The sequence below is a fragment of the Notothenia coriiceps genome, unplaced genomic scaffold (genome assembly GCF_000735185.1).
Source record: "Notothenia coriiceps isolate Sejong01 unplaced genomic scaffold, NC01 NC01_scaffold00003522, whole genome shotgun sequence".
Taxonomy (NCBI): Eukaryota; Metazoa; Chordata; class Actinopteri; order Perciformes; family Nototheniidae; genus Notothenia; species Notothenia coriiceps.
The window spans coordinates 609,021-625,830 of NW_011336223.1; the positions used below are offsets into that span (position 1 = coordinate 609,021).

Sequence of the window (16,810 nt, forward strand, 5' to 3'; positions counted from 1 at the left end):
GGGGGGGGGGGGGGCAACATTTGGACGGGATGTAACATGTTAAAGAGATGCAAGAGCTTTGCCCTCCCTACAACCAACACCTGCTTTCAACTATTTCCCTCTGGCAAGACACACTAAGTCTTCCACAGTGATCAAGCTGAGGAATGCAAAATAGCTGTCACACACAAATGTTGAAGACACTTCACCTGAGTGTAGAGCATGTAGATCATATATCCAGCCTGCCCCCACTGGGCCGGGACTTTAACCCCCCCCCACACACACACACACACACACACACACACACACACACACACACACACAGCACCAGTCACTTTTACGCTGCTATGGAAATAAAAGTTGAGATACCCCTACCCGAGGTAGAACAAAGCACAAACATGGTTGTGCTTGGTTCTTTCATATATTACAGATATCAAAGTAATGAAAAAACATGGTTGTGCTTGGTTCTACCTCGGGTAGGGGTATCTCGATAACTAAAGCCTTTTTGGGGGGTTTGTTCCTCTACTATATGTACATTATCTTTTCTTATCCTGCTTACATGAAGTAAACGGTTATTTTGTTTTGTTGTAATTGAGTGTTCTTTGAGTGTGTTTTTTTACACCTCGGGACTGTGGGAAACAGTATTTCGATCTTTCTGGGTGTAGAAACATATTTTGAGATTGACAATAAAGTTGACTTTGATCATGGACATCAAACAGTTCTGTGACGGCCAGCATTGAGAAGCGGTGTCTTTAATCTCAGATATAACCGTATCTGCTAAGAGTATAAAGTTTATAAGGGGTGTCAAACATATGGCCTGTGTGCCAAAACCGACCGACAGAGGGCCCAATCCGGCCCCCAGGGATGACTTCGCAAAGTGTAAAGATTACAGAGAAGACATCAAGTGCAATTTTCACAACTGTTTTTTGTTTGTATACATTCTATACATTTACAAGGTAGGAGGAAGGCCTGACCTTTTTCCTTAATAGTTCCCACTTTAGTAAGAGCGGGACACATACTTGCCAACCTTTAGACCTCAGAAATCGGGAGAATTTCAAAATGCAAAATTGGATCGCTGGAGCTGTTAGATTAACATTAACATGTTTATTGTATTTGTAAGTGCACTGACTTGCGGCCTGTAGCACCGTCCTTGATGGAGCATATGTGTGGGCTGGACCTGTATTTCTGTTTTCTGTGAATATCTGCCTCACCCTCTCAGACTTTGAGTTGCGCGCGCTACTAAAGAGACCTGTTACCATGGAAACCAAACAATGGTGTAGCTGTATTAAAGTCCGAGTGGAAACAGTCGTGTGTAAATCTGATTTTGCAGAAATCGGGAGAAATATGACCCCGGGAGGAAACCGGGAGAGGGCAATGAAATCGGGAGTCTCCCGCGAAAATCGGGAGGGTTGACAAGTATGGCGGGACATGTGTCAAATGGTTCATTGTGTGTGTGTGTCAGGTGTGATTCACATGGGGGGATTGGGCACATAAGGAGGGTGGGGGGAACACATCTGGAGTATGTGTGTGTGTGTTTTATCTGATCCGGATGGTTACTAATTCCTTTTCTTTATGGTCATTTTTTACCGGGAACACCATAGTTGTTAGAAAGTTGACTAAATCATCCAAAATTCAATGAAAATGGTGATCAAAAATGTTATGTGCAAATGTCTACTGTGAAGGATATCATGAAGCCTGAATGCGATCGAATGTAAAACAAAAAAATGATTGATGAAAGTAAATCGGTCAGATTTGACCCGAAGACAACAGGGGGGTTAATCAGTTCCAGATACCTGTGAATAAATGTGTCTGCCTTTGTACACTGATCTGGAAGTTGTAATGCACATGTGTAAATGATAAACCGAGGCATATTGTTGCACTTATTTCTCTTAAGAAATGTCAGGTTGTTCATAATCTTGTGTAAAAAGTAGTTTATTAAATATGAACATTTTCAGAAATGTACTTGTTTGCACTTTAACAAAGGGAACTATTTAGAGTTGTCTTTATTCAATTGTGCAACGATTTTTCCAGTCCAGCACAGTTGAAATCAAATGTAGCTTAAAGTGGCCCCTAGAACTAAAATGGGCTCGACACCGTTGATTTAGATCTTGGTCACATTTTAAAGACTACGAAAGTACACAAACTATTTTAAAGAATTTAATGTTTTAAAGATTAGCAATAAATAAAATCCATTATGATAAAGTTTACTGAACTTGACATACATAAAATGCATCAAATATATATGGTGACATACACTGTCAAATTAGGGATATCTGGCCTAAACCCTGGTTTGCTATACTGGACCACTTTGCTAATGAAAATATTGACTTTAATTCCAATTATTGAAAACTAAATAAAAAAGCATCAGTAGTAATATATGTATTGGTAGGACTAACATTTGCTTGTGTACCCAACAAGGATGGGGGATTTCTAAATAACCTAACATTTTGGAATATAAATCACAATAAATAGTTGGCTAGTATTACAGCCTTAATTTTTCACATACCTCAGTAAAATCCATATTACTGATAAAGGGCATCTTTATCAAATGCTTACGTGATGTGCAAAAATGTTTAATTATTGATCGTGTATGGATAAAGTCTTAACATTTTTTTGCACTGTAAAAACAAAATATAAAAGAAACCATGAGGACACAGATGTTTGAAAGGAGTAGTTTATTACAGAGCATAAGGAAACTACTCAGTCTAGACATGAAGCACAGTACAGTATGAGCTACTTGTTCCTCTGGAAGTTGAGCGCATGTTGGTAGGAGGAGAGAAAAAGCAAAGAAGAGGAGTAGAGGAAATAGAAAAGGCACTCTTACACTTACTGTAGCCAACGGGATGGCTTCTGAGTGGTACAAAGGGGACAACCTAAACTTGAACCTATCCTTCACATGGGACGACTGTAAACAAGGCTGGTTTCTCTGTACTACACCAACCAAATGTTGCCATTCCTTGCGGATAGGTAAAAGCTAAAGGATTGCACCAGACATTTTAAATGGGATTTCAAAACCAATTCACTTAAAAATATAATCTACAGTCCAAAAATAAAAAAGATAGTCATTGACAACAGCCAGTGGCACTTTCATCTTGAGGCGGACCAGAGCTTTTCTGTACAACACTCTGGAGCATCAAGCAAAAACACTGAAAAATGGTCAAGTCAAAAGGAATTCAAGATTCAATAGCCATGTGTTTTTAAAGCTGCCTTCTGAAACATCGGCTTCTCTGTATCCACGCTGAGTTTCAGAGAACAAATAAATAGTGTTAAGGGTTGACTTTAAGCCAATAAGACTCTGTGGCAAAGAACACACTCCTCGAAGAACAAAGATGGGACCAGGTTTCTCTGTAGCTACACCTGCCATCAATATACTCGAGGAGCAAGAGGACCTTTCGTCACTTCAAACCATAATAATTCAAGTGAAACTACATTTTTTTTTTAAAAAAGGACTCATTTAAAATTAATCCAATCTTTGCTATTATCATCAAGTATAACAAATACCTCTGCAGACCAGAGCAGTGACATAGCAGCTTCCGACTTTTCTGTATTACGTCAGAAATCAGCAAAGGTCTGGAGGGGCATCTGAGGCTTTATGCTCATTCGAGAGCTTGATTATTTAGGATTGCTCACCTATTAGCCTGCAATGCATAGCATTTTTTGTGAAAACAGCAACAACCCTTACAATTTTAATTGTGCCATTCTAGCATCCTCCACATAGACAGGGGAATGAAAACGAAAGAGGAAGAGAACACTGGGTCGGGGGAATAATTGTACAGGACTAAACAAAAAGGAGGAATGTTTAGAGACACTAAACTTATTTAGATGGTGCCAGATGAGAAGGACCTCCAACTATCAAATTAGGCCTTTACGTTGACCTACAAAATGTAAATGTCGCACAGACACCTTACATTAGTAGCACCATTGAATTCAGTGGGGGTGTCGCTTAAAGCCTAAGATGCATTGCATACAGTCTAAGATCGCTGACACTAAATAGAAGACGGACGCTTTTGTGGAGTGTGGAATGCCAAAAGGAGAACAACTGAGCTAAGCTACTCAGCGTTTACTACATAAAGCAGGGGAACCTCATGACATGGAAAACATTGAGCACGATGGTGCATGAGTTCATGGAACTCATCCAATTGTTTAAACATCAAGTTTCTGAGGCATGCCTCCTATGACAAAGTATGAAACAGCAAGAAGACAAAAGGAGGGAGTAGGAGTGAGGAAGGATTCATGATTTAAAGATGCCATTACTATGAGGGAGACAAGGGCATTTCACCCCCGGAACCTAGGAGGCTTCTCTGTAGTATACACCAACAGGCCTGGGGGGAAAAGCTTAACATGTTTAGTATTTGAGCTTTTTGGGCACCTCCCATGGGAAGGAGTCTCGGCCAAAGTGGCCATAGGCTGCGGTCCTCTGATACAAGGGCTTCTTCAGATCCAGCTCCCTGGAATACATAATCAACACATTTAGCAGCAGTCGCACCTAGTGACTTCAAATGCACATAAGCATTCTCACAATAGCTAATAAGAGCCACCAAAAAGCATTAAAAAAAATCAATTAAAAATCATGTTTGTTGGATCAGCTGGAATAGAGGGAAACACGTGAATCGTCGACACTTACCATGAAGACCACATTCAGCCCTGAGCAGTGTGGTGACTGCAGCAGCAAACCACTCTACGGCTTACAAAAAGGATGCTTATCAAACTATAAGCTACAGGGCTTCTATACAAAATATGCCATGCATAACGGATTAATGAGACCTTTTGCCACTAATGCCCACATGTGTGACCCAAGCCATATAATTTCAGTAGAATTAGATAGGGTAAAGTGGTTGATCAAAACAAATAAAAATAATTGCTGACGTTAGCAAAAGAAGAATTATAATGGCTCTGCAGAGTTTCTAAATACTTCACATAAAATAAACGAAATCCTGGACAGGGCAATTCAATAAAACACACAAGGCACAGCAAACCGGAAGGATCTGCTGTTCCACTAAGTAAGAGGTGGCTTCAGGGGATGGATATACATTACCTGACAATAACTCCAGGACGAAGGTCAAAGTTCTTCTTCACAATATCAAGCAGCTCCCTCTCACTCTTTTTGGAGGTCCCGTAGTGGAAGATAGAAATGGAAAGGGGATGGGCAACTCCAATGGCATAGGCAACCTAATACAACACACGCACATGTATTATATCAAGCAGAAACACTTCAGCGAGGAACCTCTTTGTCGCCCCACTCTAAAAACGAAGTGCGTTGAGTTTACCGCTTACCTGGACCAACACTCTCCTGCAGAGCCCAGCCTTCACCAGAGACTTGGCCACCCAGCGTGCGGCATAAGCAGCCGAGCGGTCCACCTTGGTGTAATCCTTCCCAGAGAAGGCCCCACCGCCATGGGCTCCCCAGCCTCCATAAGTGTCAACAATGATTTTACGCCCCGTCAGGCCGGCATCCCCCTGTAATAAAGAAATAATTGTTACACAGGTATGTACCCCCCCAGGCTAAATATGATTTCAAAGCCACGCCCTACCGACACCTCACCTGTGGGCCTCCAATAACAAATCGTCCGCTGGGCTGCAGATGGTAGATTGTGTCATCATCCAAATAGATGCATGGAACCACAGCTTTGACCACCTTTTCCTTCAGGGTGTCCCTCATCTCCTCTAGGCAAATATCTTCATCATGCTGAACAGAGACCACAACGGTGTGCACACGCACTGGAAGCATGGCGCCATGGTCCTGGCGGTACTGGACGGTAACCTGTGCAGGGATAAAGAGTTAGGTAAATCACACTAACAAAAGTAAATGTATAGTAGCTTATAAGAGCAAGTACATCAGCTTTACCTGTGTCTTTGAGTCTGGCCGGAGCCATGGAAGGGTGCCATTGCGGCGCAGCTCAGCCATCTTACTATTCAGTTTGTGGGCAAGGACAATTGTGAGAGGCATACACTCCACAGTCTCATCCGTGGCATATCCAAACATCAAGCCCTGCAGAGCAAGAGACATTTAGTCTGTTAAAAAATAAATAATACATCTATTCTAAAAAAAGATTTTCTTTAAAAAGACCAGTAAACTAACTTTAGTAGAGATATGTCTGACAAAAATAATGTGTGCCCCTACTGACCTGGTCCCCTGCTCCAATGTCCTCCTCATTGCGGTCAATGTGAACACCCTGAGCGATGTCCGGAGACTGCTGCTCCAAGGCCACAAGAACATTGCAGGTCTTGTAGTCAAAACCTGCGCAGGAGACAGAGAGCAGCAGATTAAGAAACCACTATTTAAACACCAGCTAACAGATTAGGCAATCAAATAAACAACAATGGGCCACACCTTTGGAGGAGTCGTCATATCCAATTTGGCGGATTGTGTCACGAACAACTTTCTGGTAGTCCACGTTGGCACGTGATGTCACCTCACCGGCCAATAGGATCATCCCAGTTTTGGCAACAGTCTCTGCAACAGGCAAGAAGGATGCAAAAACAAGGTAATGTCAACAAGTGTACTGAGCAAACAGACAGGGGGACAAAATTACAATCGGAAGGTTGCGGGTTCGAGCCAAGCCCTATGCAGTCAACAGTTGCTTTCACACCAAGTACTTTGCCGTACTTAGCCCCGCCAAAGTCTTTAGAACTGTCCTAGTAGATTGCGTTCACACTGGAATAAGTCCCTGAGGGAGGATTAGGCAAATTAAGCCGCTGACGTCACTACTTCTTCTTCTGCTTTGGGTTGGCAGGCCACAAACAACTTCACGGTGTATACTGCCACCCAGTCCCCCGGACTCCGGGAGGCAGTAAATCGCCACCCGAAGTCCTGGGTAAATTGCCAGAAGCGCCGACACCTCCTCATCACTCCACCGCTTTATTTTGTGTTGTCGTAAGTTAGTCTCTCTCTCTCCGTTGGTGCGCTGGGCTAATGCTAATAATGCTATTGCGAGCAAATAAAATGGCGGCTTCACAAAACTTTTCAGAATTTTACAGAGCGTGGTTTGCAATTCGCCCAGCCAATCAGAAATTGGAACCTTTTCCTCCCCAGGAAAGTACCCCATCTTTAGCAGGGACTGAAAAGGGGTGAAAAGGTTCGCATTAACTAGGTTCTAGTTCCAGATCTTTTTGGTGTGAAATCAAAATCCCAAGAACTATCAGAACTATTCCTGGGAAAAGTACTACGGTGTGAAGCGCCCAACATGTTGATGTATCCTTTGGCAAGACACGTTGCTCGTGTATATGAATGCAAGCTTACTTGAGCAATAGGCACATTGCTTTGTATGAACGAAGTGTGAATGATTACTTTTAGTATGACAAAGCACTTTTAGGGTTGTAAAGACTGGATAAAGCATTATACAAGTACAGTCCATTTAACATCGTACTTACCACATGCAACTTTGGCATCAGGGTCCTGCTTGAGATGAGCATCAAGAACTGCATCACTGATCTGATCACAGATCTTGTCTGAAAAACAACAACAACAATGCAACTTAACACCGGAAACAACAAAAGACTGCAGCAAACCCATGTGCATGTAAACTGAGGTACGTTAGCGCCAGTTTCGAGCAGGGGGAGTGGCTCGGAGCCATTCGAGTCGCCATTTCGGCATGAGAACACATGTGATGGGGTTAAGGAGGGCGCGCAACTACCTGGGGACCAAAAGGCAAGCGTGATACACACTTCTAAACAATAAACTAATTTCATCTGCCGACACTAAATGCCAGTTAATAAACATACACCATGGTTCCCTGCTGTGTGGGCCAACCATTGTGCCTCGCGTGCTTCAGGAATAGCCCTGGAAGATTTGGCACGTTCAGGAAAATGTTAAACAAAAATGATATTGTAATGGTATCGGTCAATCACCCAATCAGTGATTGACGGGTACAAACAGATGTGTGTGTTTCCAGTCGGCGCACAGACGGGATCAGTCAAGATTAGCGTGCTAACATTAAAGCTAGCTAGTAGCGCATGCTCTCTTGACACCGGCCCAGCTAACGGAAAAGGCCGTAACGTCCAAATATATTAATGTATAGTCCAGTACGTCATGTTGCAGTTAACTGTTAACATATACTATATGTTAGGCAGAAAGCGTCGTTAAAATACAGTTATTAATGTGGCTAATATCCCCAGACGCATAAACCTGTGTATGTGTGTGTGCGCTTACCGGGATGTCCTTCCCCGACAGACTCTGAGGTGAACAAGAAACAGTCCTCATCAATGAGGGCGTTATGAAAACCATTCAACTGTCCGTTCATTGTCGATAACGGCTGCTGCTGCTGCTATGTAAAACTTGAATATGAAGATATCTCTTCAGCTAGCAGAGCCTCTTCTATAGGACTGTCCTCGTTTCTCGGTGTATTGATCCTCAAGCGTGAGCCTCATGGCGCAGAGCTCCACTATTTAAGGATAAAGTCTGACGCGTTGACGTCACCAGGAGGCGGGGCCATACCATCGAGCCAATCACAGGGCTTGCAGCATACAGTGTACGGTTGCATACTGTAACAGGGAGATGCATTGCAGAATGGCAGTCATACAGCGACCATGTGCTATCATCAAAATATCAGAAGTAGAATGTGTAGTGAAGTAAAAGTACCAGAGAGCAAGAATACTCTGTTACAACCTATGGTTACAACCAAAAGTCCTACATTCTTAATCCTACTTAGTAATAACATCAACATATACTTAAATTACCAAAAGTAAAAGTACTCATTATGCAGATTGGCCCATTTCAGAATTATATATATATTATGTGTTTTGATTATAATTATTGATGCAATAATGTGTTTATCAAAGCTGGTAAAGCTGCTAATTGTAATACTTTTGTATGTTGCAAGGTAGCATGTGGATTTACTCCAGGTGTGACTTTTAGGTTTTATCAATTGTTGATTACATTTAATATCATTGATCCAAATTTACAAAACTTAAGGTATGAAATAAATGTTGTGGATTAAAACTACATTTGTTTACCTCTGAATTGTAGTGGGGTAGAAGTACAAAGAAGCAAAACATTTAATACTCAAATATTAATATACTCAGGTCCCTCAAACTCGTAGAGCGCCATGCTTTATCAACGTCTTTGAGGGGAAAAAATATCGCACCTTAAGTGTGTATGTCATTGTTAGACTAAAATGTGTTGAAAGGAAAAGTAGATGATGTAATAGTCACAAGTTGTGTTGTCATTTTACATTAGATTCACAAGCTAGACACCCTACCAATCTTCAATGATAATATGTTTGGATCTGACTAAAACTAAAACAGCAGGACTTGCATTTTAAACTTCTCCACCACCATGCCAGCAACACCCAAACAATCCTTTGTGTGTTTTGTCCCAGCCATAATACCATCAATGTATAAATACAATGGCATACTTTCACTATAACCAAAACATAAACCTAATCTTAATCCTAACAATAAAACAATGTGTTCATTCATAAAAATAAAATACTGGAAAAGATGTCATTTATTTGCAAAACAAACCTATATTGTTCAAATGCCTGACACTTGATGTTTCTCATGCTGACCACTCTTCCCATTTCATCTCATGTTCGGTTTTGAGCAGGTGGAAGAAGAGAGGACTGGCTGTCATTCTGCAAACAGGAAAATTCAGCTTAAAACCTTTCATTTAATAAACAACTGAGACAAACATATATTAATTAGAAGGCTTCTTTAAAGCTTAGGGGTTCAATGTTAAATGGACATCCAAAGTTAAAGACTTCTATTATTCCGGATGTGTCATTTAAAACTGTTTTTGTAAAATATGTCCCAGAAACATGATTAAACCAACACTGGTATGGTAAATCTAATAAACTGCATTCATTTGAGCTATCACAGGAAAATCAGAACATGCGCTTTCCTGGTATAACAACCATATTAACCTGTAAATACATTTGCAACAAAGGTAAAACTGGTAAGTGGAGAGAAGAGCAGCGCATACAATCCTAATTTAACTTGATTATGCTTTACTCAAAAAGCTCCCATCTCACTTCGACCCTTCAGGCCCTGTTGTGTAATATAATCAAAACCTCTGATTGTGAACATGTTGTACCTTTGTATGAAACAGATGGGTTTAATTAATGTTGGTCCAAGGATCAGTTTGCTATGGTTTGTGCTCCAAAGCAGTTCCGGTCCCTGTGCTTTAGCTTGAAAAGATAGATTCATCCAGAATTCAATGTTGACATTAGGATAATATGGTTTCAACGTTTTTGACTCTGATGTGCACATTTTCTGCTTGTCATTGTGAGTATATAAAATGCTGCACAAAAGAATAATCTCTTCTAATAACATGTAACCTATTGCTGGTCATGATGACAAAGCATTTATGAAGGTGTGGACTAGATCAAATTTATACCTTTAATGGTCAGTCACTGAGATTGTTAGATAACTCACATCAGCTGTTATTTTATCACACCAATAATATATCGGTTTGTCGTCATACAAAGTCTTAAATCAAGGGGTTTGCTTCAGCACACACACATACTGTCATTATGTTATAAGTCAGAATTTGACATTTTAATTGTGCAATTTTGATGGAAATTCGAACCCATAATAAACTATCCATGCTTATAACACTACAGAGTCATTAGTATGGTCCGCAAGTGCCCTTTTTTATCCGTTTATTTAATAATGTTATTATTGTGTTAATCGTCACTAAACAGAGGAATTCAATCCCTGAGCAGTGTTGCATCAGAGCGGTAGTCATTTGTCACCATGAATTTGCAGGGTGGACACTTTCTTTTCAGAGGGCAAACGCATGATGCAAGATGCACCTGCTGTTGCCTTTTACAGGATGTAATGTGTCGGTTACTGACATTTATTCAGAGAGTCAATAGTATGCAACAATCACATGGATTAATGATAAATCAAGGGGATTGAATGGATGAAAGCTGAATAAAAAAAAAGACGGGAGGTCCACTCTAATACTGATATTCATTGACTGAAGTAAAATTATTTTACATCAAATTAAAGATACTACTTTTGCTGCATTAATGACATTCATTGTCATTATGTAAATATGACTTGCAGTTATTTGTGCAGATGTTTTTGCAGCACAGACTGCATTGAGTATTGCCCTTATTTACTTTGTAACCCAACATCGTAAACACTGTTTCTGTTTCTTTATCGCTATCTTTTAGTCTCCAGGAATATTAAGCTCTTTATTGTATCATGTTGTTCAGATATGTAAATTCCTCGTTAGAAACATTACACTGTAGTTAGCCCTTTTGAATCAATGAAAACACAGACATCACAATTTGAAGAGGGTTGTATTATTTCTTTGGACAGTTTGATAACTAAGGAACCAACCCCTAAAAACATGTTCGCCTCGCCGATCAGGTAATTTCACAGAGATAAACAATTCTCATAACAAATATTATCTCAAAGACTTCCTCATTTTTTGTCAATTTCACAATTATACAAAGTCCTGTAGACTAAACAATCTACATTTACAATAAAAGCAACATTTAAACTTGGATTTTCTCAAATGTAAATGGGAGAATCAGACACTCTCTTCATAGTTCCTGCAATAATCAATATCCTATAATATACATTGAAATAATGCTCCCTCACTGGCCAGCAGAATTCAGGCTCATTTACAGTTAAATAAGAAAATAAATACATAATTTAAGTAAAATAATCTTTGTGGCATAGATTGTCATCTATCTTATGTATTATATGATATTTCATATTTGTAGTTTAGATACATACTTCTTCTGTTTTAGCCACATCATTACAAAACAATAACATTCTGTAGACAGAGCATTATTTCATTAACATTTCACAATAAATAGACACTGGTCATTACTGCATAGCTGACCATATTTATCTAAATCACCTAAAGTAGGACAAAGTCATACAATCTTAATCTTTTTCAAACATCTTACTCTAAACAAAGGTCCATTATATTTTTCATTTTGAAAACAAGAAAATACATGAATGCACTATAAAATGATCTGAACTTTTTTAGATTTATGCAGGCATTGCTCTCCTGCGTTTTCTTCACCTAAGACGTACACTGAAGTAGCATTTGTATACTGTCCTTACATAGTTTTCCTAACAAGTTTCACAGCCACAATTATAACAAAGAGGAGTCCAAAACAGCACTTTACGGCACAAAAATCACAGCACCGGAATGTACAGTATGTCCAGCTGCAAACCATGCAAACGCACTCACACACCATTCACTGCTAACTCTAGCACACACACACACATTCCCCCCCCCCCATCCAAACCACACTCACGTCGATAAAAACACATACACACAACAACCGATTACAGCTACTACAGCATACACTGTCCTATGCTAACAGCCCAAAAGTACAAAGTGTCTAGTATGATGCATCATAGGTCACACGGTAACAATGCAACACGACTACTGTGACTATTGTCACTGTCAGCTAACCACCAGGATCAGTAAGGGAGTATCTAAGCAAGATGAAAACACAAGAAACATAAGCAGTGAACTGAATGAAAGTAAAGTCATTAGCGGAACACGTTAGCTTTGCATACTTACTAACGCTATATGCAAAGGCCTGTAGTAGCTCTAAATAGTAGAGATCCTGCTCACAGTTGTCAGAGATGTCAGGATTGATTATCAGCTTTTTTATTTGACTTTAAATAAATATGGCTCATTCACTCACATAAAAGGTATGTGTCTAAGCAATATACTGTAAATGTTTCCTGGGTCAGATATTGCTGAAGTAAACACTGAAGTTAGTAAAGCAGATTAAGTAGCCAACAACTAGTTCTTACAGCTAGCCTCCCACGGCCATCACATCCCACTGCTATGGGGTGGTGGTCTATTTAAAGGCCTTCACGCTCATATTCACTTTCTAAGCTGACATGTGGTCTGCTGCTGCCAGGGCCGGTGGCCGAGCCCCCTGAACTCCAGTGTCCATGCTCTCTTTTCTCATGCTTACTGAAGGGACTTTATTTCCAGTGGTGGATCTTGGGAAAGGTTCCCCGTGTTACGTAAGAGGTTGCTGTGTAATGCATGCTGAGTTTACAAAGCAAAGAAGATCCAAAAGAGCCTAGGCGGTGGGTGAGGCTCTGAAGGGAAGACTAATTTCAAACTTGTTTTGGGCACCACAATAAGTTATTATTGCATAAGCCTGGCATTGTTAAATCTCGTTCTTCCAGGGATCGGCAACCCGCGGCTCTTTAAGCCTTCTACTCTGGCTCCCTTGAGCTTAGACAAAAAGAAGAAGGAAATAAAATAAAAATATTTGTAGGACTATTTCTATTTTGTTGCACGATTGAAAATGTTTCGTATCTTGTATTTTGAGGTGATACTGTGACACATAAAAAAATAAGATAAGAGAGAGAATTAAGATCCTAGATAAAATATGCGTCATGTCACCAGCACCAGCGCCTTTTCTTGCAGGCGAATAACCTGACCCCCGGCTCGATGAGCGAACTATGGATAAATCAAAGAAAATAAAAGTATCGGAGGAACACAGGATTTAATTCTGCGTGGACTGAGTTATATGCTTTCACAGCAAACGATGCTGGCTTACCGGTATGTTTGATATGTGGAGAATTTGTGAAAGGTGCTGCAGCATTTACGTATTGGAGGAAAAACACGGAAGAGGAAGACAGCTGACGATCTTCAATCATAATTGAATAAGTTAACTCGTTTTAGGGTGCAGCTATATGTTTTATTTATTTCAAAGTGGGCCCATTTGAATTATATTAATTTTCTTCAAATGTGCAGAGGACTCCCCGAGTGCTGTGTTGATTTATTTTAAAGTAGGCCTGTGTAAGAAAGAAGAGTTCTTTGTTTATTATTAGAGGTAAACAGTTTTCTATAATGTAATAAATAATAAATGCAATAAATTGTCTATAATGTAACAATATATACAACTTTATAAGCTATCAAATATGTTTTGCGGCTCCAGACAAAAATAATTGGTGGAAAAGGGGTCAAAATGGCTCTTTTGGTCAAAAAGGTTGCAGACCCCTGTTCTAGACTGTCTAATGCACATTGACTGTATGTATGTTGGCAATGTTTGCACAGCAACGGTTGCCGTCTCAGCATTATCTTTGTTAAAGGTCACAGTAATTAGTAACATGCATTTCATAATCGTAGCAGTAGCATATTAGCCTGAAATGGTCACATCTCGTTTTTCCGTAGCCTAGTAAGCTATTATTATTATCACTGTTTTAATCATAAACAAATATGTTGTGGTGCTTGAAACATGTATGACAGTTGTTCAAATATTAGCCTTCTCTATCTTCAGAGCCTCAACCCCTCAAGTATGCCGTTGTGGGAGGTTTTAGGGCCTTGGTGTTAAAACAAAATCTGTTTTTCACTTTTTTTCTATGGTCCGTTTTGTCAGAGCTGATTTGTTCCATATGCTACATGTTCCACAACTAAGCAGACTAGTTGATATGGGAGAAATGTCTCTGTCAAGTATGTCCTACTCCTCCTAAAGCGTGACTGCTATTTAGGTCAGTGCAGTTTCAAATCATTGTTGGAATATGGGGACTTATTTCCTAATGCAAGGTGTCAGCTCCCTGTACTGTCCACACCTGAGAAAAGGACAAAGGTTGAAGGAACACGGGACAGAATTAAAGGTTTAAAAATAAAAAATCTACAATGTGCACGGCTAAATAGAACAACTCAAGGCAAAGTTAGCCTTCTGGACAAACCAGATGGCTGTTCCTGAAAAGGATGGCATCAGAAAACTGTAGATGTTCATTACAGAAAACATACAATGTCGTGAAGGTATTTAATAAAAGACACTGTAGTTGGATATGTCACCTGTCTCACACCCCTGAACCCTCACTGTCTTTCTCGTTCTCCCCAGAAGCAGACACCTGGCTGCTGCTGCCCTCTGCTGGAGGTCTAGAGGACTCACTCATTCTCCGCTGCAGTGTTGGATGGAGAGGCATCAGTGACATTGAGCATTTTCATTTTGGGCTGTTCAGGGCTGCCTCGGCTGTGGCTGCGGTGGTGGTGATGGTGGTGGTGGCGGTGCTTGGCCTTGCGTGGACTGGGACTGCGGGACCTCGTCTTCATGATGACGGTGCTTTCGTCCTCTGAGCTGAAGTCCGAGCTGTCAGAAGAACTGGCTTCAAGACCTGAAGTGGGAAGCTGGATCTAAAGGAAGATGAAAAGGAGGGTTTCAGTGAGATATAATACAGAGAAAGAGCAGCACACATGATGTAATGTCCTCTTCTAATGCATTTGATTGTTTTAATCTCAAGAAAGCAGTACCATGATTACCTGAAATGGCTCTGTGACACCCACAATGGTGCTCATGTTGTTGCTATAGTAACCCAAGATAAAGTCGCCTGAGCCTTTGGGCAATTCCTCCTCAGTAAAGGTTACCTGGAAAAACAGTCAGTCAGACATTTATTAAATGTGAAAGAGAATTATTTCTGGAGCTAAATCAGGACGAAACAAGGTTACCTGATGTTCTGGTCGAGTGAAATCAGCTTCCTCTTGCTTCGTCCACACATATCCCACATAGTCCTTATGGTGCTTGAAACCCACCTAGTGTTATAATAAAAGTCACTTAGCGGCCTTGCACATTATTTAAAGAAAAATAACTAACAAAGCAGTAAATAAATACAACGATAGTATACAATGTTTTATCAGTTAGATACCAGAGGTGGAAGAAGTACTCAGATATTTTACTTAAGCAACGGCAGCAATACTACAGTGTTAAAATACTCAGTTACAAGCAAAGTCCTGCATTCAAAGTAAGGTAAAAAAGTATTGGCATCAGAATGTACTTTAAGTACCAAAAGTACTTGTTATGCAGAATGGCCCATTTAAGCACCATATGTTTTAATTGTTTTATTATCATTATTATTCCATTAATGTGTTCATGACTTCATTGTTGCCCTTGGTAAAAGTTTGGTTTATTTTAATTACTTTATATACTACTGGGTAGCTTAAACTATAATAATACATGATAATATATAAGCTGATTAAGATGTTGTATAAATAATCTAAATCCTCAAACTAACTAGTAACTAAATCAATAAAATAAATGTAGTGGGGTAAAAAACAACATTTGCCTACTAAATGAGCGAAGTAAAAGTATTATTACGTGAAAATGCTCAAGTAAAGACAAGTACCTACATTTTTTACCTAAGTACATTACTTGAGCAAATGTACTTTGTACGCTATAATAGATCAGGGTACTACTAGTCAAATATAAACATAAGGTTCTATATACATTTTAATTGTGTAAATTGGTTAATTCCAATGATGTGTAGAGTGTGAGCTTGAAATGTACAAATGATGCAGGGTTTTGAAAGAGCTTGAGCATGGTTTTTCTGTTGTGGATTCTTGAGATGTTTTTAGCCAGAAGAAGTGAGAGTACTTTACCTTGTAGAGTCCCATCCAGTCCCAGGAGCTGCGGGGGAAGTTTGGCATCAGTTTGAACCTCGCTACGGCATCAGCAATACAGTTCCACTCGTCCTCCACCATAATAGTGACCAGGGGAATATCCACCTTGTACGGGAACTACAAAGAACATTTCCAATGAACATTTATACATTGCAAACTATTTAAAAGTTTCAATTCGGTTTATATTTAAAAGTGGACCTATCATGCTATATTTGAATAATATAGTGTAGGACCATACCTATATAAGGCATATTTATACTTTTTATTTTTCAAAATACCTGAAAAGCTGTGTCAATCATACCTGTGTAATCAAGGCTAAAAATGGTCGGGGAAAAAAGAATGTAAATTTCGCACTGGATAGCACGTTTTAGCGTGGAAGGAAAGCATGGCAGAAAATTATGTGACTTGAGTGGAACAGGGGCGCACAAGGTGCGCGCTTGAGTTCGTGTCACAGTCTTTGGTGGTGAAGAGGATAGAAAAGCTATGGTTAGA

At 39.9% G+C, this 16,810-nt stretch overlaps 2 protein-coding genes across 2 annotated transcripts; both read right to left on the reverse strand.

The window, feature by feature from the left end:
• Positions 1–2,636: 2,636 nt before the first annotated feature.
• LOC104941595 (S-adenosylmethionine synthase isoform type-2) lies at positions 2,637–8,345 on the reverse strand. Its single transcript, XM_010766722.1, has 9 exons — positions 8,126–8,345; positions 7,348–7,425; positions 6,308–6,430; positions 6,102–6,214; positions 5,822–5,965; positions 5,519–5,737; positions 5,251–5,433; positions 5,012–5,145; positions 2,637–4,424 (listed from the first exon to the last, which is right to left on the reverse strand). Exons 1-9 carry the CDS (start codon positions 8,214–8,216, stop codon positions 4,322–4,324), a joined length of 1,188 nt encoding a protein of 395 aa, XP_010765024.1. The 5' UTR covers positions 8,217–8,345; the 3' UTR covers positions 2,637–4,321.
• A 1,096-nt stretch (positions 8,346–9,441) lies between these two features.
• LOC104941596 (phosphatidylinositol 4,5-bisphosphate 5-phosphatase A-like) lies at positions 9,442–16,459 on the reverse strand. Its single transcript, XM_010766723.1, has 5 exons — positions 16,298–16,459; positions 15,371–15,454; positions 15,185–15,289; positions 14,817–15,058; positions 9,442–9,548 (listed from the first exon to the last, which is right to left on the reverse strand). The coding sequence occupies exons 1-5, from the start codon at positions 16,397–16,399 to the stop codon at positions 9,473–9,475; spliced, it is 609 nt and encodes a 202-aa protein (XP_010765025.1). The 5' UTR covers positions 16,400–16,459; the 3' UTR covers positions 9,442–9,472.
• Between the last annotated feature and the right edge of the window lie 351 nt (positions 16,460–16,810).

What these genes read in the sequence shown, in the direction of transcription:
- LOC104941596 (XM_010766723.1), bottom strand. Translation starts at nt 16,399, where the DNA reads ATGGTGGAGGACGAGTGGAACTGTATTGCTGATGCCGTAGCGAGGTTC. An exon ending in ACTGGATGGGACTCTACAAG is followed by an intron (nt 15,455 to 16,297) that starts GTAAAGTACTCT and finishes TTATAACACTAG; the next exon opens with GTGGGTTTCAAGCACCATAA. An exon ending in AACACTGCAGCGGAGAATGA is followed by an intron (nt 9,549 to 14,816) that starts GTGAGTCCTCTA and finishes TCCTGTTTGCAG; the next exon opens with AATGACAGCCAGTCCTCTCT.
- LOC104941595 (XM_010766722.1), bottom strand. Translation starts at nt 8,216, where the DNA reads ATGAACGGACAGTTGAATGGTTTTCATAACGCCCTCATTGATGAGGAC. An exon ending in TGTCGGGGAAGGACATCCCG is followed by an intron (nt 7,426 to 8,125) that starts GTAAGCGCACAC and finishes GTTGTTTTTCAG; the next exon opens with ACAAGATCTGTGATCAGATC. An exon ending in TTGTTATTGGAGGCCCACAG is followed by an intron (nt 5,434 to 5,518) that starts GTGAGGTGTCGG and finishes TCTTTATTACAG; the next exon opens with GGGGATGCCGGCCTGACGGG.